The 26872-nt window shown below is 30.8% G+C and overlaps 1 protein-coding gene across 1 annotated transcript in view; it reads left to right on the top strand.

Annotated features, from left to right (window-relative positions):
• Positions 1-26872, top strand: part of LOC126741093 (eukaryotic translation initiation factor 5B) — a 48077-nt gene that overhangs the window by 7112 nt on the left and 14093 nt on the right. The window contains exons 9-17 of the mRNA XM_050447412.1: positions 2394-2524; positions 3566-3721; positions 3872-4090; positions 4969-5186; positions 8875-9181; positions 9251-9412; positions 14635-14757; positions 14823-14969; positions 15794-15870. Coding sequence (XP_050303369.1) covers positions 2394-2524; positions 3566-3721; positions 3872-4090; positions 4969-5186; positions 8875-9181; positions 9251-9412; positions 14635-14757; positions 14823-14969; positions 15794-15870 — 1540 coding nt within the window. The remainder of the gene's footprint in view (positions 1-2393; positions 2525-3565; positions 3722-3871; positions 4091-4968; positions 5187-8874; positions 9182-9250; positions 9413-14634; positions 14758-14822; positions 14970-15793; positions 15871-26872) is intronic.

Here is a 26872-nt window from a genome sequence, read left to right as displayed (position 1 = left end):
TTCCTGATTTTAGGGTTACCACTTTTTGTCAATATTTGTTTGTTTTTTTTTTAATTTTCTTGATTTAAATTTAATATATTTTTACCAGGAATTATTTTTGATTATTATCTTCCAACTAAGGAGATAACCAGGTATATCTTAAAAACTATGTGTATTATTGAATTAGTTTCAATAAGGAAAATTCTTTTTGTTACATCTTGTGTTGTAGTACCATCTCATTGAGTTTACTGAAAATATAATTTTTATCCTTAACCTAAACTTTAGAAACTTTTCTTATAACTGCAGATATGTCTTTAATTTTATCCTTATATATATGTGGTATTGATTAATAGATGTCTTTAAAAATAAATACCAAATACAGATAAATAATCAAAGTTCTCTAAACCTTGTTGGAAAAAATTTATAAATTATTGAGTCTGTGCGCTCTTTGTGCTCTACTATAAAATAAATTAAAATAAAACAAGAATAATATTTTAAAATCTCATCGGTAAAAACTAAAACAATTTTAGTTACCTTTACTTTTCTTTATAATTAAAAATTATTTAATATTTAAGGATGTGTTATGTAAGTTCACCCCTTCTATTGCCTCTAATCCATTTTATTCAATCTTTATTTAACTTTTCAACCTGTATAGCTTATATTTTAAGACCATAAGTTTAAATACCTGTGATATTAGTTTATTGGAAATTTTTCATAAAATTGAAAAACTAGGAAAATTAAGTAGACAGCAGTTTTTATTAATGATTGTCTTTAATTTATTTATTTTAAATTGTAATATTCTTTGTCCTGTGGTGTTTTCCTAATGAATGGAAAAAATGGAAGAAAAGTTATATTACACCTATTTTTAAAAGTAGCACTAGAACCCAAAAAAAAAAGTTTTTTCAGAAATTTCCGCATCAATTATAGCTTCAAAAATATTTTTCCCGATAAAAAATATCATAATTCCTGGAGAACATAGTTTTATATCACGTAGGTCTAAAGCCACGAATTTGATGGTCCTTAAAGAGTTTATTTTAGATGCCTTTGGAGAGAGGCCTCAGGTCAACGTAATCTACACCGACTTCTCAAAGGCGTTTGATAGAGTGAACAAATTTTAATTAAAAAAATAGCAACCTTAGATATTCGTTGATAATTTTATTTGTGATTGGGGTGCTACCCGACAGTAAAAATAAGAAACTACCTTTCATGGGAGACTTTGAAGAGTTGTCTACAATTTCGTTCATTTGCTTTAAAAATGACTTAATGAAAAATGTACGCACTTGATTTAAAAATCCTTCGGGTTATTAGACATATAAGAGACTGTGTAAAGATGCAATCCGATCTAAATAAGTTCACTTACTGGTGCAGCGGTAATGATTTAAAACTGAACGTAAATAAATGTAAGATTATGCATTCGAATAGACATTCTCAAGCAATTTTATTTAATTATGGTCTAGACAGCCCTTTTTTGGAACCAGTGACCATCTTTAAACATTTAGGAGTCTTTTTCGATTCAACTTTCAAAGTTTTAAAAACCATTATGACTTTATTTCAAATAAAGCACTAAAACTGTTGGGATTTTTGAAGGAGTCTGTCTTTAATAGTATTGTGTATTTTAACAATTTTCACTGTTCCCTTGTGAGGTCTATCCTAGATTATTCAAGTAGTATTTGGGGACCATTTCATAAATGCCATATATTAACTTAAAACTCCTACAGAGGAAATTAATTATTTTTATATGCTAGACTTACTAAATATTCCAAGCTTAGAAAATCGTAGGATTATGTTTGATTTAACTTTTTCATTTAAAATTGTTAATAGCTAGCTTAAATAGATTCTCCAGAATTATTGGGAAAAATTGGCTTTACAGTTTCTCAGAGCAACACTAGGTGTAGAGATTTATTTTATTTATAAAACTCAAGTATAAATTATCGTTTAAATAGGCTAATAATTAATAATAAACTAATATATAAGAGAAATAAATAATATTTTTTTATTTTTATAGCACCAGAAAAATTGAACAAAGTAGCTTGTATAGTTTCATAATAACTTAGGGAAAGAAAAGCTAATTAAACTTTTTCAATTTTCAAAAATTGTTATATTTTTGACATCAATTTATTATTTTTTCTGTAACATACTAGTCGACACATAAATATGAAAAACAATCGTTTCCTTGTAATTTTTCAGTCCAATGCTTTGCTAATTTTTTTTTAATGGGAAATTTCATTGAATTTTTGTTTGTTTTGCTAATTTAAATTTCAATGCTGTTATTGTAAATAAGAGATTATTTATTTAAGAAAACGATTATTAAAGAAAAAGCGCGTACATATAATATTTAAATTAATTGATATCTATTATACATGCATGAAGTATCAGTAATTCTGTATATTACTTAAAACTAATAAATTTTTTAGAGCCAAAAGAGGAAGAAGATGATGTTAAAGATACCTGGGACGCATCTTCGGATAGTGAGTCTGAAGGTGAATCTGAAGAAAACAAAAAGGAGTCAGAAAATCAAGTTAATGACGCACCTAAGACAGTTAAGGTAGTTATTAATTTTAAAATTTTTAAAATGTAGCACATTTACAATTAACATAATTGTTTTGTTTTCGTTTGGTCTCTTAAAGAAACATGGATGATACGTTTCCATTTACAATTAGTAGACATTAACACTTTCGAAAATTATTTAAAATGTGTTGAACAGAAATTCTAGTAAAACAAATTTCACTATTTCTTCACAACCATTGCTTTCTCTAATTTTTTTGTGGTTTCTTGAAAGACACTATATGACTTGGTGCATATGTTAGTATCTGAATGAAGGTTTGATCTTTTTTACAATTAGTAGACATTAACACTTTCGAAAATTATTTAAAATGTGTTGAACAGAAATTCTAGTAAAACAAATTTCACTATTTCTTCACAACCATTGCTTTCTCTAATTTTTTGTGGTTTCTTGAAAGACACTATATGACTTGGTGCATATGTTAGTATCTGAATGAAGGTTTGATCTTTAATAGCAAACAAGTTATCTACAATTTTGCAAATCCTCTGAGGCATAAAAATGCCTAAAATAATAAACTTTTGATTTCTAAGTTTTTTTTTGTGGTTAAAAGATTCTGCGTGACTTAATGCACATCTCAGTTTTTGAATCAAGTTTTAATCTTTAAAGCAAAAACGTTATCCAGAATTTTGATGTTCATCTGACAGATAAAAATGCTCAAAATCACAAATTTAACTTTTACTCAAAAACCTTTTATTTATTAGATTCCTTGGTAATTACCTAAAAGATACAGGGTTGTATACGCCTTTTATATTTGCGAGGTTGTAAATCTCTATCTTCTATAGTAAAAAAGTTATCCAAAATTTTGAAACTCTTCTGAGATAGAAAAATGATAAATCTCAATTTTTCTCAGAATCCTTTGATTTCTCCAATTTTTTAGTAGTTACATAAAAGTTTCTATGTGACTGATTGCACATCTCAGTCTTTGAATCAAGTTTCTATTTTCTACAGCAAAAAAGTAGTTATCCAACATTTTGCAATATTTTTGAGGCATAAAAATATTATCTATCACACGTTTTTTATTAGGCCGAAAAAGATGAAGCTAAAGAGAGTAGCAACGAAGAAGATTCAGATTCTGACGAAGACGAAAGCGATTCTGACGACGATGATGAGGATGATGAAGAGGAGGACGGTAGAACACTTGCGGAACGTGTGAGAGAAAGAGCCGAAGAAAGAATCAGGGTAAGAATGAACATTTTTAATAGTTTTTATAACATTTTTTACATTAACTCAGTTTAAAATGCGCTGCAATTTTTTAACTACTTTTTGTTCCATTTTATGTATGAAATCTTTTGTAATATTGGCTAAATTAACTGCTATTATTGTTCATAGAAAAGAAAAGAAGAAGCCGAAAAGAACCGAAGTCTGGATAACCTTCGTGCTGGTGTGGTTTGCGTATTGGGTCACGTAGATACTGGAAAAACGAAGATCTTAGACAAATTAAGGAGAACGAACGTTCAAGATGGAGAAGCAGGTGGAATTACCCAACAGATTGGTGCCACCAATGTTCCCATTGAAGCTATTAAAGAACAAATTAAAATTGTTAAGGGGGTAAGTAAATTTGTGATTAAAAAAATATCTATTTTATTTATTTATTTGTTTGAATTCGATTCAATATTCAATAATGTTATTCTTAGCAAAAAAAGGTTGGTTATAATACCTACACATAAGTTTACTTAAATAGCACCTAGACAACTTATAAATTAGTTTGGAGAAAAACGGATTCGAAATTTGAAAAAAAAATTAAATTTAAAGATTGGCTTGATAATTAAAAAAATCAACGTTATTAAGTGGCCGTCTTAGTCGCCCGACATGAACCCGATAGAAAATTTGTCGGTTTATCTGGATAGACAAATACGAGATAAAAACAAACAAGAACTTTTTAAGCCATTGCAAGATACTCTTTCACGCGCGAGTTTTCTCTGTGCTTTGTGTTTATTGTAATGTTAAAAAGTTATAGTAAGAAATGATTTGTATGTTTGTAATAAATGTTAATTGTAATAAATGCCAGATAATAATAATTGATATGTCCCTGATCAATAAGTTAATTGAGTCTATGCCCAGCTCTTGTAAAGAACAGAAGCTACACAATATTAATTAATATAGGATATTTTGCTCTTTTTGTTATTAAAAGAAATGAAAAATGTTGGTTTGTCAATTTACTTCTGACCACTCTTTATGAAAATATATTTTAAGTTTGTTTATGTACATTTATAATTATTTTTCCTTGGTAATTAGGTCTACTATGCTTTACTATAGTAACACTTATTGCATAAAGAAATAATACTTGCAGATATTTAAGATAAAAATTAAGAAAACAATGGAAATAAATGTTAAAATTGTTTTGTCAATTTATTTTTGGTCACCAATGTAGTCCACTCCTTTTTTTATTAATTTGATTAACAATATCTAAAAATAGACTTTTTTAGGCGTCTGATATGGAACTGAAATTACCCGGTTTATTGATTATTGATACACCTGGGCACGAATCGTTCTCAAACCTTAGGAATCGTGGCTCATCCCTTTGCGATATATCAATTTTAGTGGTGGACATTATGCATGGTCTGGAACAGCAAACTATCGAGTCTATAAACTTATTGAAGAAGAAAAAATGCCCTTTTATTGTTGCACTGAATAAGATTGATAGGTAAGTTTTCCCAGCTGTTATAATAATTTATTGTTTAAATGTGGCCTACGTTATTATGAGTCCATATTTTACGAAGAAATTATGGATAATAAACTTCTAATTGCTCTTATAAAACCTTACAGAGAGCATACCTAAAAAGTGAAATAAATAGCTAAGTGCAGCAAGGAAAATATTGTTGAGTTCATTGTCCCAGTAGAACTTTATTTCTTATTGACTATTGTTATAATTTTGATGAAATTTTTTAAACTTTAAATTAAATAGGTGTAAATTTATATATGTGTACTGTAGATATAGAGATGTTTTTTTTAATTACATTTAAATTATCTCTTTGAGAAATATGGTTATTTTTCTCTAACTTTTAGTTAAAATGATTTGAAGCCTTGGCTAATCCTTACTGCTTATGGAGCAGTAAGGATTTGGATTTAACTGAAAAAATTAGAAATGGCTTCATATATCTGGAAGAAATAAACCATGTTATAATTTCCCTAAAGGAATAGTTTTAGACCAGGAACTAAAAGAAACGGATTCAAAGAAATTTTACAAAAAGGCCCATAAAATAAATTAGATGGAAAATGACTCTAAATATATTTGACATAATAATATATTGTAATAAATGACTTATAATACTAATAAATGTATACGGATACAAGAAATATTAGTATATACAGTCAATATTTGGTACTTTAGTCATTTTTAGGTTTTTAAGTCTATGTAGGGAGTTAACCTTAATTAACTGGGTTAAGTTCACAACACTTTTTTAAAATCCATACACCTATAACTTACACATTTTTACAATTTATTAATTAATATGAATCCAAGTTACAGTTAGCAGTCATGCATATTAACTTTTTTACATATACAAGGTGTCCAAAAAGGGTATCAGCAATGTGACGTTTGCATAAACCAGATACACCATATTTCTATGATCATTTATTTATGGCAAATTAATGTACAGTCAATGGAAATTTATGAACCAAAAACAATGTTGTCTAAATGGTGTCCGTTGCGCTGTATGCACTCTTCAAATCGAGAACGAAGATTATTGATAACCCGTCCACACATTTCCCTTGATATTAATCTTATTTGCTCCTGGATATTTTGCTTTAATTGATTTGTATCAGCTGGATTATTCTCGTAGACCTTACTTTTAAGGTAACCCCATAAGAAATAATCAAGTGGCGACGAACTCTTAGGAGGCCAGTTAATATTGCCTCTTCTTGAAATGACTTTATTGGGGAATAATTGTTGAACAGCTTCAATTGCCCGATTTGACGTATGGCATGTCGCATCATCCTGCTGAAACCAGGTTTCTAAGTTAAAACCTTGAAACTGTCGGAGATCTTGTAACATTGCACAATACCGCTCGGTATTAACGGTAAGTGCCCGTTTATTTTGATCTTCAAAAAAATACGGCCCAATTATGCCATAAGCAGACATAGCAGCGCATACGACCACTTTGCGGCTATGCAGTGGACGTTCGTGTTTTCTGCGAGGATTAACGTCAGACCAGTACCTGCAATTTTGCTTATTTACGTGGCCATTTAAATGAAAATTAGCCTCATCACTGAATAAAATGTTATTGAAATCGACGAATCGTTCCATCATTTCATTGACAAATTCTAACCGTGTATTGTAATCCCTCGGTTTTAATTCTTGCACTAACTGTATCTTATATGCATGCAGATGCAAGTCTTTGGTCAAAATGTTATGTAAAGATGATCTTTTGAGAGTAGTCGTCTGACATTGCTTCCGTACAGATAAGGTTGGATTCTCTCTGACTGATTGACGTACTCGTTCGATGTTTTCTGCACTTCTTACGATTCGTGGGCGGCCTGGTTATGAATTTTCACTGTGGATCCAGTAGCTTCAAACATTCTGATCCATTTTCTAATAACATCAGGGCTAGGTAATAATTGAATATCATGTAATTGGTAATAAGCGCGATATAGACGGCGTGCTGTCACGATTGAATTATTGTTTTGGTAAAATGCACGTACACAAAAAGCGCGTTGCTCTCCGGAAAACGGCTCCATTGCAACTGAAATTCCTTGAACCCGTTTACATTTTTATTCCCACCGTAAGTGGCGGCGTTGCCACGTCTAAGATTAAATGCACAAATAAAGTGCTGATACCCCATTTGGACACCTTGTATAGATCGTCGTTTTGATCTAATTAAATAGACGTTGAATCTTGCCATTTGAATTGTAAATCTAATTGTTAAGTTATTTTGTTATTTTTTTAATATCTGTAGTTTGATTTGGAATCATATTATATATTTTAGGTGCTAAAAAGTGATATTCTTTGTTGCTATAGTCTTGCTACATCTATGTACGTACTCATGTGGATGAATTGGAAACTTTAGAGGTTTCTTTTCTTTAAAGATTTTGAGAGTGATTTTTTTAGTATGTAATGCCTTACTTTAAAAAAATTAGAGTCTATAAAATGTTGTTCTGTAGAATATCTAATGTTTTTGTTATAAATGCCTTTAATAATCAATTTTTGCATGGTATTTAATGTTCGGATACCTTAGCTAGTCACGCCTCCCCGTCCACACAGCCCTTATGCCAAATGAGATTTTACAAAGCCAAAATATAGTTTTCTTAAATCTGTTAACCCCAAGTGCATTTTATTAGTCTTTAAGATGAAACCACTCCTTTAATTTTATGAAATTTTGCCTTGCACTGTTTTGTCTCAGTCCACGAATAAAAATGTTTCATACGCAAAGTTTCCTATTTTACTATTTAGCTTCATGACAAACCCACCTTTTATATAAAGAATAAATAATAATTGACCGAGAACCATGCCTTTGGAAACACCATATTTAATAATTTTAAAAGAGCTTAATGTTTCACCTATTTTGACAGCTTGTTGTCGATCAGATATCATCTTTTTATTAAATTAATGCACGGTCAAGATATTTAAAACTAGCTGAAACACCTAGAGGACATAAAAAGTGGCGTCAAATGCACGAAATAAAAAATACCTAAGAAGGGTAAAATATTGAAAAATGGTTTTAAGTACCTGAATTAGAATGGAAAATAACTATAATTGTTTTTAACATACAATGAAATAAATGAGTTCAAATGCCTACAGACACACTTGGATTTCAATATCAAGAAGATATAAATAAAAATCAAATATCTGAAATAAATTTATATCAAATGTCTGAAACATGTTATAAATTAGTTAAAATCCCTGGAAGAATGCTCTAAACATCCGAGTTTAATGACATTAAATTAATAAATAATTTTCTATACATAAAGGTCTTTAATACACAAAAAGAAAATGACCTCAAAAGTTTTTAATAAAATACAAAAAATCTTCCCTAAACATTTAAAGTTTAATATAAATACATGAATGGAAGAAACCAAATTTCAACTGCATTAAAAGAATGGCTTTAAACAAATTTAGAATGGTTTAGCATGCCTGGAATAAATTAAAAAATAACTTCAGATGTCTGAAACTAGGTTTTAAAAGCCAGGAAAATAACTTAATTTCTATTTGTTCATCGTTACTATTAATTTTATGAAGACAGATTTTTAACAACCAAAATATCTAGTAAAAATAAGGTTCTTGATATATTCTACTAATACTGATAATTTATAAAGAACATCTCATTCTGTTTTCTCTAAAAAAATATAACTTTGATCCAATGAAATACATTACTTAAATATCTTCTTGTATTTAGACTGTACGACTGGCAGACAATGAACAGAAAAGACGTCAGAGATATTATAAAGGCCCAGGCGAGAAACACCCAACTCGAATTCGAAGAAAGAACCAAATCAGTGGTTTTACAGTTCGCTGAACAAGGCTTAAACGTAGCGCTGTTCTACGAAAACCCCGATCCACGTAGTTACATTTCTTTAGTGCCAACCAGCGCCATTACCGGCGAAGGTATGGGCAACCTTTTAGCATTAATCGTTGAGTATTGTCAAGTTCGGTTGCCAAAACGTTTAATGTATTCCGATGACTTGGAAGCCACTGTTCTCGAGGTAAGTAAACTACAATTTTTTATTATTATTTAATTTTACAATATAATAAACAAGATGAAAATATTTTAGGTTAAGGCTATCCCCGGTTTGGGTACCACAATTGATGTTATCCTAGTCAATGGTACTTTGAGGGAGGGCGAGACGATTTTAGTTGCTGGAACAGACGGGCCTATAGTGACCCAAATACGGTCGTTGCTTATGCCTCAACCGCTTAGGGAGTTAAGAGTAAAGGTATGATTTTTTTAAAGATGTTAATTTACTTTAGATCAGTTTTTAATAATGCTGGATTTATTAATATTTAATGTATGCTAAATAGGAAAAAAAGATAAAATATAGTGGTGAGAAACTTTATTTGTCGTAGGGCTTAAGCAGCGTCTAAGATTTTTAAATTAAGATTATTTGCCGCTTTAAATGCGGATTACACATTTTAATTATAGGATATGCTACAAAAATTGTTTCAAAAAAAAAACAAGTAAAGCTTTTAACTAATTTTGAAAGTAACTATTTTATTTTTCTTATTTTAAGAGTATTTTCTAAAATAAATTCTAAGTGGACAAAAAAACTTCAAGCAACAAAGTTCTATAATAAATGTTCCTCTTGAAAATGGTATACAGTATAACTTCGACTATCCGAACACGCGTTTATCCGAATATCCGATTAGCCGAACCAACAAATTTTTGATCATTATCCGAACCCTCTTGATTAACTGAACAGTGGCGTCAATTTGCAGCTCTCGACTCGTCAGTTTTTCGGGTGTTTGCTTTGTTCGTTTTGTTCATTAGTTGGATTAGATCAGCGGATGGGTACACGACACGTTAAGCGGCGTGTTACGTACATGTTCTAGACTCTTTGTTCCTGAGTGTAACACAATTAGGTATATGCACTGCAAATAAATCAAAGAGAAAACGCATTTGTTTAAAGTTGAGTGATAAGGTCACAATGTTAAAAAGTATTGACGCTGGTGACAATGTTTTGACAACAATTTTAGGCAGAGATTTGGAATTCAACAGCTTTCTATTTCCGGGGAAAAACTTTCCAGTGACCTCTCTGCAGTAGATCCTTTCAGACCTAAACTTCATGATAAAATTAAGGAGTTAGGCTTAAATGCCCATCAACTTTATAATGCTGATGAAAGTGGGCTATTTTGGAAAATGTTGCCTCAAAAAACATTGGCTTATAACCAGGAAAATTCAGCTCCAAGCAGAAAACAAAATAAAGAACGGATAACATTTATGCCTTGTTCAAATGCTTCAGGTAGCCACAAGTTAAAATTCCTGGTTCTTGGTAAATCAAAGAGGCCACGTTCATTTAAAAGCCATTACATTCCTGTAGTTTACATGGGTCAAAAAAAAAGCATGGGTAACAAAAGAAATTTTCTGAATGGTTTCACACATGCTTTGTCCCCGCCGTACGTCAAAAAATGCATGACTTGGGTTTACCTGAAAAAGCACTGCTACTCCTTGATAATGCACCTGGACATCCAGAAAATTTATCCAGCGACGATAAACAAATTTGTGTAATGTTTTTACCTCCTAACTGCACTCCTTTGATCCAACCAATGGATCAACACGTAACTCAAGCAGTCAAACTGTACTATCGGAAAAAGCTTTTAAAAAAAATTGTTGAAACACCAGGAGATATATCGGCGGAATTGAAAAAAATTACCTTAAAGGATGTCGTAACCGAACTGGCTGAAGCTTGGCAAAATGTCAATCAAAGTTTGTTAAGAAGCTCTTGGAAATCGCTCTTACCACCAAATTTGATTGCACAGGAGTGGGATGAAGAAGATCTAATATCTCTTGCTAGTTTAGCAAATGGCTTAAAAATAGGTATTTTTCATCAAGAGCTGGGTGAAATTATAGATCTATCAAAAAAAAAATTGAAATAAGTTTAGCTGATGAGGAAATACAACAGTGGGCTGTAGGAAAAGAAGAAACCGTCAAAAAAATGACCGAAGAAGATATTATAATAAATTTGGATGAGGGAGATCAAGATTCAGAAGAAGAACATGGGCTCATAGCTACCAAGTCTATAATGCATAATGAAGCGGTATCCTCTTTTGATAAATGTATAGAGTGGGCAAATAATAATGGAGAAGCTCAACACCATATCCTTCTATTGGAGGAAATGAGAAATAGGGCTAACCAAATGGCAATGAATGCTATAAAGCAAAAAAAGATTACCGATTTTTTTAAATAAGTGTTTTTTTTGTGTCAAAGTTTTTACATATTTATATGTTTATAAAAAATGTAAATTGACATGAAATGTTTTACTTAAAGGTTGTATACATATTTTAATAAAGAAATTTGCAACAAAAACATATTTTTATGTAAAACTTAATTATCCGAACATTTTGCTTATACGAACGGGCACTTGCAATTAATGATTCGGATAATCGAGGTTATACTGTATTAGATAATCTGTAGAATAATAAAGTAAAAGAAGCAAATTTATGCGAATTTGAAAAAACAGTGAACAAAAAGTATAGAAAAAAAAATTAATTCAAGAAAATGCTAACAATAATTCTTTTGTTTTAATATTATATATATCTTGGTATTTATAACTGCACCTGCTTGGCATCGCATTGAGTCTTAGCTTTTCACGATCATCGACTGAAATTTTATTTCATTCTTCCTGCAGAACTATCCACAGATCTTCTGTGTTTTTGATGTTTTATTTTTCTAATTTGGTTTTCCTAGTGCTGTCAAAGATTCTTTATAGGGTTCAAATCAGGTGATTCTGAAGGCCAATCCACTCTATACCGCTTCGCAATTGATGGTTTTTTAACGCCGAACATGAAGATTTTCCGTTATGAGACGACGTTTAACAGTCACGTCAGAAAGCATTACGTTTAGGTATTCCTTCTTAAGTTCCTTATTATTATCAACGGCAGTTTTTTTTGGGTTATTTCTGGATTTTATTAAAATTTCTCGGTCTATTTTTGATAGTTTTTCGCGTCCTTTTTTAAGTGCAGGTTCTACAGTTTCTCGGTAGAGGTAAATAATAATTAATAGTTTTAATTACAGTATCCCTCCTGATGTCAAGACTTTTAGAAGTGTAATTTTGCTTCACACCTTTTTGGTATAATGCTGGTATAATTTTCTCTTGAAAGTCAGCGTCGTAATACTCGCACTTTGGCATTGTGCTTGCTAATATTTCAGTTATCCACAGTTATTAAGACTGGTATACTACCATGAACTTTTTAATAAGTTTATGCATATTCAGATTCAAATGTGGTTAATTTTAATATTTTCCAAATTTTTATTTAATTGTCTTTTATTACCTTTGTCCCCTGGACCATTTGGTTCTGTTTATAACTAGCTTTATTTAATTATCCATAAGGAAAAGAGAGAAACAGAAAGTAGGTGAGCGAAAATTATGTATAACTAAGAAATAGCAGTATTTTTGTATGTTTTCAGTCTATTAAATCTTTTTTTTATGTACTTCGGTAGGAGGTTGTCATTTTTATATTCTTAGAATTTTATACAGTGTGGTGACTTACTGGAATAAATTCAGTTAAAACTAATCAAATTTTATCTCGCAAAATTCCTGAGACCCGTCGATTTTTGTTTATATTTTTTCACATTTCAAGATAGTTTTTGTATTTTTTTCACCTACAGGAGGAGTCCAAATTAACCCTAACTTTTTTTTTTTCAAAAGCCACGTTTTTTAAACTCTCATTGAAAAGAGCCCCTTTTCTTAATTAAATTGCCCAACTACTATCTAAAGGAGAAATACGAAAAAAAAAAAAAAACAATTAAATTATTAAAAATTGCGTTTAATGTATAAGATGCTCAAAATGAGCACCATTTTCTTGTTGGTAAAGCCCAAGACAATAATAAAATTCGTTTCTGACATTTTCTAACACTTCTGGAGATATTTGTCGGATTTTTTGCCTAATACGTTCTTTGAGTTCGTCTAGGTTTCCTGGTTTGCTCATATAAATTTGACTTTTCAAATGTCCCCACAGAAAAAAAATCAAGTGGGGTGAGATCGAGAGAACGTGCCGGCCACTTGATTGCACCCCTTCTACCAATCCATCTGCTTGGAAAATTGTCATCTAAATATTTATGCCCGTACATTACGGGCATAATGTGGGGGAGCACCATCTTGTTGCATCCAGATTCTTTCATCATACAAATCTGGATAGAACTGACTCGGATATAAGGCACGTAAGGCTGGAACTAGTTCATGTTCAAGAAATTCTAGATATCTTTCCCCAGTTCAAGTATCATTGAAGAATATGGGCCCTATAACTTGCCTGCCAATTATGCCAGCCCAAACATTAGTTTTCTGGGGAGAGTTTTAAAAAAGTGGCTTTCCATTTGAAAAAAAAAGTTTGGGTTAATTTGGACCCCCCCTGTAGGTGAAAAAATGCAAAAAATAATTTGGAAAGTGAAAAAAAAAAATAAACAGGAATTAGTTTTTAGTTTTTAGTTTTAGTTTAGTTTTATTATTATTAGTTTTAACTGAATTTATTCCAGTTAAAGTCACCACACTGTATAGTTCTTAATATATTTAATTTTTCCCAGATAAAAGAGAGAAACAGAAAACAATCGAACAAAATAATACATATAAAAATAAATAGTTTAGATTTTGTATTTTGTAAAACAGAAAACAACATTTTTATTTAGACTTTAATTAATTCTTACTTTCATTCTATTAAATCTTGCTTCATAATATGCTAAATATTATTTAGCATATTGTGAATTTATTCTAGCTAATTTATTACCGTTTGTTTCTTTTATTGAATTAATGAATTATTTAAATGACTATAAATGCTTAAGATCAATCTCGCTTAAAAAGTATAATACGCACGATCCTATAGCAAAACCTTCATTTTATTTAAAACATTTTTTTAATAACTTAAATTCAAAAAAGTTTTAATTAATTTCTTCCATGCTTCTATTTTAATAGCTTAATTTGTTCAATTAAAAACGATTTTTAAAATGACATATTTAATTTTATTTATTTTATTTTAATAACGGTATTAGATTTAACTATGAAAACGTTGGCTCAAATTATGTTTTCTTATCAGTAAATAGGTTTTTCTTTCTTTCTAATCTCTAAAAAATATTAAATAATTGCTCGAAAAACACTTTTTAATAGTTTAATATAGGGAATTTCAAGATTTTTTTTAAATTTTTTATAAAAAATTACAATATTTATTACATTTATGAAGCAGTAGCATATAACTACCTCCCATTTTATAACTTACTTAAAATTTTTATGATTTTTTTTATTTCGATAATATTTATAAATTGATAAAAAATCATAACGGACTAAGAAATCTAATTGGTTTAAGAGCTTTTTTTATTGACGCATTTGCTTTTGCTTGTTTTAAAAATTGAAATCGTTTGATCTAATATAAATTAAACATAAAATATATATTTTCATTCTAGTTATGTATTGTTTATTTTCACCAATGCTTAAGTCAATATCCAACTTTTCAGAACGCCTACGTAGAACACAAAGAAGTAAAAGCAGCCCAGGGAGTCAAAATAGCAGCAAAAGATCTAGAAAAAGCCATTGCCGGCCTTAATCTTTATGTTGCTGTAAAACCCGATGAAATTGAGGTACGTTTGAAACTTATTCATAATTCTACTTGTCCTAAAATTTTAAATTAAACATTTATTTTTAGGTTTTAAGAGAGGAAGTAGCAAGAGAATTGAAAGTAGCACTTAAAAACATGAACATAGAACTGAAGGAACGAGGTGTTTATGTGCAGGCTTCGACTCTAGGATCCCTTGAAGCTTTACTCGAGTTTTTGAAAGTCAGCAAGATTCCTGTGAGTTTCATTTGAATTTATTTACTTTTTATTTTCAAAACCAGTAACTTTGACTTAAAATCTATTTTATATTAAATTATATGGGTATAAATAAATGTGTGCGATACATTATACAAAGAATTATTTAAGAAGAAATCCAAAATGGTTTTAATAAGTTTATGAATGTGTTCTATTTATCTCAGATATCACGTAAATTTAATTGGCTTGGCAGTACTTCATAACAATGTTTTATAATTAGTAAACATCCTATCCAACCAATTTAGTGTGTTTTACTTGGTTAGTGAGACAATTGACTATACAGAGAACCCACAAAGTTGGCCTGGTAGTTTTCTTTTTCACCCAGTTAGTAAGAATTCTCTCTTTTTTTGTAATTTAACATTGTCTAACACCGATATAACAATCCACTCCCTAGTAATATCTTCTTTAAATCTTGCCGGAGAGTTTTTGATTTAACAGGATGTCCTATCAAATCAAGTACATTTTTATCTCCATCTCTAGTTTAAAATCTGAGATGATAAATATAAACTTGTATTAAAACTAATTTTAAAATTAAATGAAAATATGCAATGTATTTAAATAAATCTAAAAATAAGCCGGGGAACAATAATAAATAAATAATAGGTTTCCAAAATGACATTTTTTTAAAATATTTCCAAGTCTTTAAAGATATATTGTTGGTTGCAGTCTTTTGGAACCATGTCCTAATTTTCCTACTTTAGTTATTGTGTCATCAACTTTGTTTTATTATAATAAATTAACAACTATGTATTTTATGATGTTAATTTAATTGTAGAACACCCGATAAATTTAAATACTTTTTTCAGGTTTCCGGAATAAGAATCGGTCCCGTCGTTAAAAAGGATGTTATGAAAGCATCAATCATGTTAGAACATGAATCTCAGTAAGTAATAACTCAATTTTCTATAAGGTATTAGGTAGTAAATATTTGTTTAAAAAATTGCATTAAGCTACTTACATAAGTAAAAGTATAGTAGCCTAGCATTTGATTAAATAGTACCATAAAGAGGAGATAACATTTAATAAATGATAATTAAAAAGAAGAGGAATAGTTCAAATGCTGAATAATAAAAACTAAAAATACATTGTGTTCGTCCATCATTTGGTGCAAGAATATTATTTTCGGAAAATTGTTAATAGATGGAATTGTTATTAATGTTTTTATTATTCCTGATAAATCTAGAATTTTGTATTTAACTATTGTTATCATACGTTTAAATCACATACCGGGTGGCGCATCGAAAACGAAACAGAGCCGATTACGGGCAGTCCATTAACTTTAAAAAAAAAAACGCTCGGACCCGTCGATTTTATTTTCAAGGGGGACATTTAATAATCACAAAATTACTTTCCCACCTACAACCCCCTAAGCGGGGGTGGCACTACCCCTAAAATCTTAAATGGGAAGGGGGGTCGAGTGATACCTCATTGTAAAGGTCTTTTAATTCTCTTTACTGTGGTACTTGGTTTGACGCAATTTAAGTAAGTCCTTTTTAAAATTTTCGCATTTAAACCTTAAAAGGTAATTTTCAATATTTTTACTTTATCATAGACTACTAAAGGTACTTTTAAGAAAAACAATGCCAGGAAGTAGGACAAAATCATAAAGTATTATGAAATTATGAGACAAAAAAATGAGATAGCTCTATCATATGATAGAATATTTTGACCTTAAGTCTAGACATTTCAAAAATTATCGCAAAAATACATTTAAAAAGAATTTGCTTTAGTTCACTATCTCAATCACAGACCACGTTGGTATTAATATTAATTTATTTACGACAGGTAATAATTATCATTAGAATAATACGGATGAACTAGAGAACGGGAAAAAAAAATTTACAAATATTTGTAAAATTTTCTTGTTGACCAAAACTAAAAATTGAATTATTCTCAATTTATTCTAAATGTAGTACGCTGTTAAAAAGGTGATTTATGGTGCGGGACTTTTTTTTTTAGGTAATACCTATTTTTTTAAATAAAAATGGTGCATACAACGGCATAAAGAGTTGAAATAATTGAATTATTTTTTGGAAATTATCAATGTGCTAATAGAGCGGCGGAATTACTTAATGAGCGACATGAAAACAGCAAGGTGCAGCGAAAGTATGTATTGGAGCTGGTTTCCAAATTTCGAGAAACTGGATCAGTGGCGAATCGCAAACGCAATATTGAAAATCCCGTAAGGAATGAAGGTATGGAAGTGGCTGTTATGGCTGTGAAGTAGTCATATTAATGTAGATCCTACATTAAGTACCCGTCAATTGGAAACTGTCACAGGTATTAGTCGACATAGTATCCAAAGAACATAAGTTTCATCCGTACAAAATACATCTTGTGCAAGAGCTGAATGAAGATGATTTCGATCGGTGATCACAATTTAGTGAAATTATGAGTGAACGAATTATTAATGACCCAATTTTTTTGTTTAATACGTGTTTCTCTGATGAAAGCTCTTTTTTTTCTGAATGGCTTGGTCAATCGTCATAACTGCCGATATTGGTCCGACAATAATCCTAGAGTGTATTGTGAGGTACACACCCAATACCCACAAAACTTAAATGTCTGGGCTGGTATCTGCTGGTGATAATTTAGTTGGTTCATTTTTTTTTACCTGGAAATCTGACAGGTGAAATGTACTTAGAGCTATTACAACAGGCCATTGATCCAGCATTGATAGCTATAATTGAAACTCAAAATGACAGATAAGATGAGGATAGATTGATGTTTCAGCAGGATGGTGCCCCACCACATTATACGTTATTCGTGCGAGAATATTTGGATCGGACGTTTCCAGGACGATGGATTGGAAGAAGAGGTGCTATTGAATGGCCTCCACGATCGCCGGATTTATCACCTCTAGACTTTTTTCTTTGGGGTCACTTAAAAAGCAAAGTTTATGAGACTGAACCCACTTCGTTAGAAGATTTACTAGGCAGAATTGTAAATGAGTGTCTTCAAATCACGCCTGAAGTATTGCAGAACGTGCGACAACGCTTTGAGCAAAATCTTTGTTATTGTATGGAGAATGGAGGTGGCCATTTTGAACATTTATTATAAGCTAACACTTAAGCAAATTCTTTTTAAATCTATTTTTGCGATAATTTTTTGAATAACTAGACTAAGTCAAAATATTCTGTAATATGATAGAGCTATCTCATTTTTTGTCTCATAATTTAATAATAACTTGATGGTTTTGTCCTACTGCCTGGCATTGTTTTTCTTAAAAGTACCTTTAGTAGTCTATGATGAAGTAAAAATATTGAAAATTACCTTTTAAGGTTTAAATGCGAAAATTTTAAAAAGTAATTACTTAAATTGCGTCAAACCAAGTACCCTTGTAAAGAGAATTAAAAGACCTTTCCAATGAGGTATCACTCGACCCCCCTTCCCATTTAAGATTTTAGGGGTAGGTGGTAAAGTGATTTTGTGATTATTAAGTGTCCCCCTCGAAAATAAAATCGACGGGTCCGAGCTATTAGAACGAATTATCAGTTATCAGAACAAATCAAGACTATGATATTATAGTTATTCACGTTTTCAAAATTCACAATCAAACACTAATCAAGTTTTTAAATTGGTTCAAATGTTCACACGCTGTTTGATGCCATAACTTTCTTACTAATAGAGTCTCATTATTTTTTATTGAAGTAACTGATAAAAAGGAACACTACATTTACGGGTATTTCAGTTTAACAACCCATTTTCGAAATATTAGCATCTAAACATCTAAACGCACAGTCAATAAAACTAAACACATATACTACGGATAACCAATTAACGTTGTCATGGATATTTAACAATCATTAAACTAATATAAGCCATATTGACATTAGTGTTGATATTTATTAATTTAAAAAATAGGTCGTAAGACGTTAAATTAAAACGCATGCATCTATGTTCAAGTAAGTTTCCATGGTTTCAAGACGCTATCGGCAACAATATTCAAATAGAAGGCACTTGAATCGAAGTATTTTTGAAAGATTATACAGTAGGGTGGGTCGGTTCTCTAGGTTTTTTATGCCTGTAGTAAAAAAAGTTGCCAAATGGTTCATAATAAATATAAATTTTTTACTTTTTTTTAATTTAATTATTTTACCCCCCCGCCCGATCCCTAAAAAAAATAAAAAATTAAATTTTATATTATTAAAGACTGCTGCTTCTAAATTGAACAAGGTAGATTGCCTTGTTCAATTTAGATATATAAGTGCGAAGCGAATCAGACTGTGATCCAGACTTCGAACCAGAGCCGTCAACTTCTACGGGCCTCACGGTGGTGACCAACATTTGTTGGAATTACATCTTAAACGACCTTTGCAATGGCTAATATGTCAACTACATGCAAACGAGTTGCCATTGCGACATTTGGTTCGACATCTGGACGGAAATACCACAGGACCATTATCATTCTCGGGTTCTATCGGCAAACTTATTGAAACATGTGAGCGATTACCTGTCGTGTGTTACGAAACAATCAGTTTCAACTCAACATCTCAACGGCTTTCAACTCAACGGCAAATCAACAAAGTTAATTTGCCTGAGGTAAATTTAAAAGAATTAAGTAGCGATCAAAAATATTTATACGAGATTTGCACTGCCATATCTACTGGAAACTGTCCATCTAATTTAGCGAATAAATCTCCTGGCAAGTTATCTCAGGCAAGATGGCTAACAACAGCAAATCGTATCTTGCGGGCTTACATTGCGGTACGAAATCCCCCGCCTAAATTAAAAGTGTTGACAGAATATATTTTGCGAGTATATGTGAAGATTTGGTTTCGAGTAAAAACTGTACCATTGTGCACATTTGGAGCTCTTCACCTTTGGCAGCTAATTCAATATTCAAGATATTTAAGTGAAGAACTTAAAGCTGTAGTTGATCCTGTAATTCAACGAAATGGCTTTTATGGCCATCCCGAAAATATTATACTAACGATGTTTTTTGACTCACGTCGTCATATAAGAGAATTAGGGTACAGAAAAATATTAAGTTGCAGGTCGAATGAGAAAAAAATTCCTGTAAATTTGAATAGCACGATAAGAAAATTTGAAATTCCCAAGTTCAATTTTGAAGCGGAAGCAAACGCTGATGATTTTTTTTTTAAATTTGCTTGAGATTATTTTACCCAATAGCAAGTTTTTAAACTATAGGTCTGTCAAAATTAAAGAAAAAGTATAAAAACGACCCACCCTATTATACAGTCTGCTAGGAAAAACAGGGTCTTTTACCCTTCAGAGTCTTACCCTGGCATCCTAAAGCAATATCTATAAATTCAGAACAAGAAATTTTAGTGAAAGTGGCTGAAAATCCATGTACAAGTACTAAGATACTAAGATACTATAAATAAGATGTATGGCAAAGTGTTGACAGAATATATTCTGCAAGTATATGTGAAGATTTGGTTTCGAGTAAAAACTGTACCATTGTGCATATTTGGAGCTCTTCACCTTTGGCAGCTAATTCAATATTCAAGATATTTAAGTGAAGAACTTAAAGCTGTAGTTGATCCTGTAATTCAACGAAATGGCTTTTATGGCCATCCCGAAAATATTATACTAACGATGTTTTTTGACTCACGTCGTCATATAAGAGAATTAGGGTACAGAAAAATATTAAGTTGCAGGTCGAATGAGAAAAAAAATCCTGTAAATTTGAATAGCACGATAAGAAAATTTAAAATTCCCAAGTTCAATTTTGAAGCGGAAGCAAACGCTGATGATTTTTTTTTTTAAATTTGCTTGAGATTATTTTACCCAATAGCAAGTTTTTAAACCACAGGTCTGTCAAAATTAAAGAAAAAGTATAAAAACGACCAACTCTATTATACAGTCTGCTAGGAAAAACAGGGTCTTTTACCCTTCAAAGTCTTACCCTGGCATCCTAAAGCAATATCTATAAATTCAGAACAAGAAATTTTAGTGAAAGTGGGTGAAAATCCATGTACAAGTACTAAGATACTAAGATACTATAAATAAGATGTATGGCAAATCATTCTCGTTCGTTATTTATTTCCCAATTTCTGCTTCAAAATCACAATCAAAATTCTTTTTACGAACGAAGCGATCTTCACCAGACGAGGTGTGTTTAATTGGCGAAATCATACGTGGAAAATTGGAAAATCCACACTTAACAAGAGAACGCTATTTTCAGCAGAAATTTTCTATTAATATGTGGTGTTAATATGGGTGTTGGTGGAGTATAATTTGTGATTTTATTATTGGGTCTGTTGAGTTATCCGCAAGACCTAATGGTAACCAGCATTTACAGTTTTTAGGAAATTACTTGCCAGATCTACTTGATGATGCATCTTTAAATTTACGACAAAACGTTGTATGTGCACGATGGAGGATTATTCACTTACAGTTCGCAATTCTTTAGATAATGGTTCCTCACTGATGGTTTGGTCATGGCATTAAATTTCCACGGCCTAGAAGTAACCAGGATCTAAACCCTCTGGATTTTTTTTTTTGGGGTTATATTAACTATTAGATCAGAAACACTAAAAAATATCACCGAAATTATTTCTCTACATATAAGTTTTTTAATTAATAAATGCTTTGAAAAGCGGTATTTTCCCAATGCTTTTAAAGTAGGTGTAATTAGGCTATAATATACAGCGGTGAGAAGACTGACGTAATTAACTGTAGACCCATAACCCTTATTTCTTCAGTCGCAAAGGTGTTTGAAATGGCAATAAAGAAAATATTTGCAAAATTTCTGGAAAATCAATTTCGTTTTGGACATGGTAGATCAACTGAGGATGCCATACTTTTTTTGACGAAGCAAATTTATCAGGCATTAAAGAATAATGAATTCTCCTTATGCATATTCGTTGATCTGGCCAGGGCTTTGGATACCGTTTGGCATTCAAGCTTCCCGAAAAATTGGCATCAAATGGGATAGGGGAGCCGTGTCTTGATTTAATGAAAAGCTACCTATCAGACCTCCAACAAGCCTTAAATATAAGTAATACGATGAGCTTCTTTAAGAATAGAAAGTATGGTGTTCCCCAGGGCACGGTTCTTGGCCCACTATTCTGTATATAAATTTCGTATTTGACTTAAAGATACATGGCAAAATATTCTTTTATTTGGTCCCATGCGTCTATCTTTAGGCGTAATTCATTCTGATTTTTAGGCTTAAAGTTATCTTTATACATATATTTTGCCATGTTACCTCAAACGTTTTCAATTGGGTTGATATCAGGGCTTTTCGAGGGCCGTAATAAAACTTGAATTCGTCTTTCGTCTAGATAGTTTTGAAGTATACGGGCTGTATGTATAGGAGCATTATCATGTTGGAAAAGAAAATCTTGCCCATAGACTACACCAACCCATGGCATTATAACATTATTCAGGATATTGCAATATCATAAGGCATTAAGCATTCCCTGCACTATTTGACAAATGCCTGGTCCTCTAAAACTAATCCAGGCCCAAACTTTTATACTAAAACATCCACTTTGATTAGTCTTATATGTATATCTTTCATCATATCTAGTATTAGAAGGCCTGTAAACGCGGATTTTGCCATTATTGCACGATTGAAAGGTTTTTTCATTTGAAATACCGATTCCCATATGTTGTGGTGTGCATATTGATGAGCAAATTCTAATCTTCTCTGTTTGTTTGCTTCAATCAAAAATATTTTATTTGTTGCACAGTAACTTTTAATTTCCGAATTTCTTATCCTACTATGAGCTGTATTAGCAGAACCAGGAAAATGCGTGGCTTCTTTCGCCTTTATTGCTGTTTCAAACGGATTGTTTCTTAGAAAGCCAACTAACGCTCTATCTTGAATGTCGTTTGAAATTTTTGGTCGACTAGAACCTAGCAAATTGCAATAGCTCCATATTCTGCAATTTTTGCCTTATCTAAAGAAACGGTATTTTTACTAATGCCCAATTCTTCTGCGATTCTTCTTATAGGAACTCCGTCCATCAGACGAGTATATATTATCGCTTTTTGTTGAGGAGATAATGCAGGCATTTTGAAAGAACGATTTTGTTGACGCGGCTGTCACAAAATTAAATTAACTTTGACAACATCAAAATATATTATTCTAATAGACCAAGAGATTTAGGAGATTTTGCTGTACCAGTTTTTTTTCGGCACGATAGTATATGGTGGCATGCCCTCCTACGGTTGTTTTTGAAATAGATATTCCCTAAATTTATATTTAAATTTATTTACATTTAAAAGTTTAAACTCATTAGGTATATTATTATATAATTCAATAGCATTAAACAGAAATTATTTTTTGTAAAAAGTAGATTTAAATGAAGGCATGGTGAATAATCCTATATTTCTTATGTTCAAATTATGTATTTTACCCCTAGGGATAAACTTATTTTTTAGTTTTATTATTGAAGAAGTTGATACTGGTACTGTAACAATCTTGTGTACAAAATTTGCTAAATTAAGTTTGCACCTATTTGACATGTTAAGCCATTTAGTTTCTTTTATTTTATGTGGTATATGTTCATTCCTTTTAATACCATATATTAATCTGCAACAAGAATTTTGCATTTTTTGGATTCTTTCTTTTTCTACTAATCAAAGATATAGCATGTATATAAAATCACAGTACGAATAATGGCTCAGGACGAGACTATCACACAGTATTTTTTTTAAATCTAAAATTAAGCGAATGTCTTTGGCTGTATATTAATTTAAGAGAAAGGAAAGATTTTTTATGTAAATGCTTAACGTGCTCGCTGTAACGTAAATTTTGATCGAGGATTAATCCAAGATTTTTAGCTGAAGTAACATAGGAGAGTTTTGAGCCATCTAACACAATATCAACGTTTTTCTTAATAATGTTGCTGTTTTTATTATTCGCAATACATAAAAGTTTTGACTTGCTTGAATTAAGTTGCAGATTATGCTGATAAGATAATGTTCTAATAGTTTCCAAGTCCAGATTGACCTTCTGCATCGCATCGACAGTTAGATGTGTCAAAATTGTATACAAGCTGTGTGTCGTCAGCGAAAGCAGTGTCTGTGCAGTAACTAGTAGATTGAAGAATATCAGCAGTGTATAACATAAAAAGTAGCGGAGACAGAATTGATCCTTGGGGCACACCAGATCGAATTTTTATAGTTTCAGAGCAACATATATTGTACGAAACTTTTTGGGATCGATCACTCAGAAAAGAAGAAATAATGTTTACAGACTCATCCCTAAACCCGTAATAGTGAAGTTTGGCGCAAAGAAGTGAATGCTCCAAAGTGTCGAAAGCCTTTGAATAATCTAATAAGACCAAAAGGCTGGCCAGTCCCTTATCGTTTGACTCGATAATGCTATTTGTAGCCGGTGCTAGGGTAGTAGATGTATTAGAGTTTTTGAGGAAGCCACATTGGGTATCCGGAATAATATGATGATCGGTCACAAACGCATACATCTGATCGTATAAGATTTTTTCAAATACCTTTAAAAGTGCTACCTGGCAAAATGCTTACAATTCAAAGATCTGATAAAGATGCAGGATTCCTAATTTTCGCTAATGGTTTGCCAATTGCTGTTTTCCAAGAATTAGGAAAATATTGTTGTTCAATACAGCAATTGACTATATGTAGAATATATGTGTCTAAGAAGGGGGGCTACATAACTTTAACATGGAAACAGGTATATTATCCGTACCTTGCGCATTTGTTTTTATTGAGTGTATAGCTTTATGGATAGGTTATGTAGTGGAAAGAGTAAAATTAAAAGATAAGTTTTCGTTCTATGTATTATTTTTGTAAAAGTTGATTTTTTCAGTACTTTTGGTAGAAACATTCTGTAGAAATGATCCAAAATAATTCTTTATAGAATAAGGGTTGGATAGATGAGAAGGCAAGTTGTAGCTCTTGGAAGTCGTAACGCCAATGTTGGATAGAGATTTTCAGGTTTTAGATGGATTATTTTGGATTATTTTAAAAGTTTTTAAATTATTAAGTTAAAGTTAGAGGATTACACGTGTTTTGTCCATACTAGGCATCATCAGATCCACTTGTGTATTCATTAATAAAAAGAACAAAAAAGAAGCAGAGAACAACACTACATGATACAAATCAAGGGTAGAAATTGAGTTCAAATTTGTAAAAACCGACGGAGACTAGTTACCACATATTAAAATAGAGATATAAGATATAAATTAACATATAAGATATAATATAATTAGTATAATTAACTATAATATAATAAGATTAAATGTTATGCAAAAATGGATTATAAAAGTTATTTATAATGAAAATATTAGATATTCTACTGAGCACCTGTTTATAGACTCGCATCTTTTTAATATAAGGCAATTGTATACTAAAAAGATTAATATAAGAATCTTTAAAGAAAAAGAATCTTTAAACTTTTCGACCCAATTACCCAAAACTACAAGCGTTGTAAATAATATGATGACATTGCATAAATGTAACAAGGCCATAGCAGCCAAAAATATAACTGCACTAGCACCTAAAATATATAAATTGGTCTGAAATCAAATTAAAACACTGAAAAATATAGAAACATATAAAAAAGAACTTAACAGGTTGATTTACAATTCAAATGACAAAATTCAAGATTTGTTTAACTAGGCGTTTTTTAGGAATATAAAACTGTGTGCAAATGTATTGTAACTTTTACCCCTATTTAGTTTATAAGAGCTAAAAAATAGTGTGTACTTATAATATGCAGATTGCAAGCAAGTAATTATGAACCCAATTAATCAAGACAAATTCCCTACATGAAATAAAAATCCCAAAACAGACTTAAACAAGATGTGGACGGTTATTAAAATTAATATGGACTTTCAACTCACAAGTGGTAAATCCGCTTCAAATGTGAGCATCTTTATTTTCGTTCACAGTAAACAATTTTTTTATGATTATTGTTAATTTTAAGAAAAGTAAAAAAAATATTTTTTTTAATTAAGTCATTAGTTTATACAAAAGAAATCCTACACGAGAGCAACTATTGCAAAATATTCATAATTCCACCAATGTTATCAGGAATAAACAAAGAACTTTATTCCAAGAAAATGCCTGGAAGTGAGTGGTAAACATATTGCGCATTTTTTATGTTTTCCATTAATTTATTCATTATTAATAACGTTATCTCCTTTTTCTTAGATGATATTTTTATCTTAGAAATTAATTTTAATTTATTTATAAAGGGTGCTGCAAATATTATATTTTTAAGAAGATATATATATATATATATATACACAGAGCATTCGATATATAGACTATTCTTAAGGGGTTTAATTTTGAGCCGATTAAATAACGTATAACTTTAAACAAATTCTATAATGCAAGTATGTAAAAATTATTGACAAGTAAGTTTAAATGATTTAATATCATTAACAATAATGTTTAAAAAGAAATTAAATTATTTTATTAAAATATAGAACTGCAGATATCAGATAAAAATAGAGAATAAATTTGGTCTTACAGGCTCAAAATAAGGTCTTTGTATCCTGTATATAAATATATATGAGAATCATTTAAAAGCATAAATGCAAACAATTTCTGATATTTTTATGGTTTTAATATACTTATCGTTTTTGTGATTATATTTTGAACCATACCAGAATTCCGGTACCTAATCTCCTTACCCACCTTAACAAAATAAATAGTGTCTAACATGGACGTATTGACCAAGTATCCTAAGTAAACACAATTTGTTTTTCTAGAAGACAAATCAAAAGATGTATTTCTTATCCTCGGAATGTCAGGCAGATGCTGTCTGTTTGCCAACGCTACCGTGTTGAAATTTATTTTATTCCTTTATGCGGTTTATTAGTTTAGATGTAATACCAGATACTTTTCGAACGAATATCGATGTATGTGGGTCCACTATTTGCTAACCGCATTTTATTTTTGCCTGTCAACCGAATATTGATTAC

Source organism: Anthonomus grandis, chromosome 10 (genome assembly GCF_022605725.1).
Source record: "Anthonomus grandis grandis chromosome 10, icAntGran1.3, whole genome shotgun sequence".
Classification (NCBI taxonomy): domain Eukaryota; kingdom Metazoa; phylum Arthropoda; class Insecta; order Coleoptera; family Curculionidae; genus Anthonomus; species Anthonomus grandis.
The sequence above is the reverse complement of the archived record's forward strand: the minus strand, read 5'-3'. Positions and strand labels throughout refer to the sequence as shown.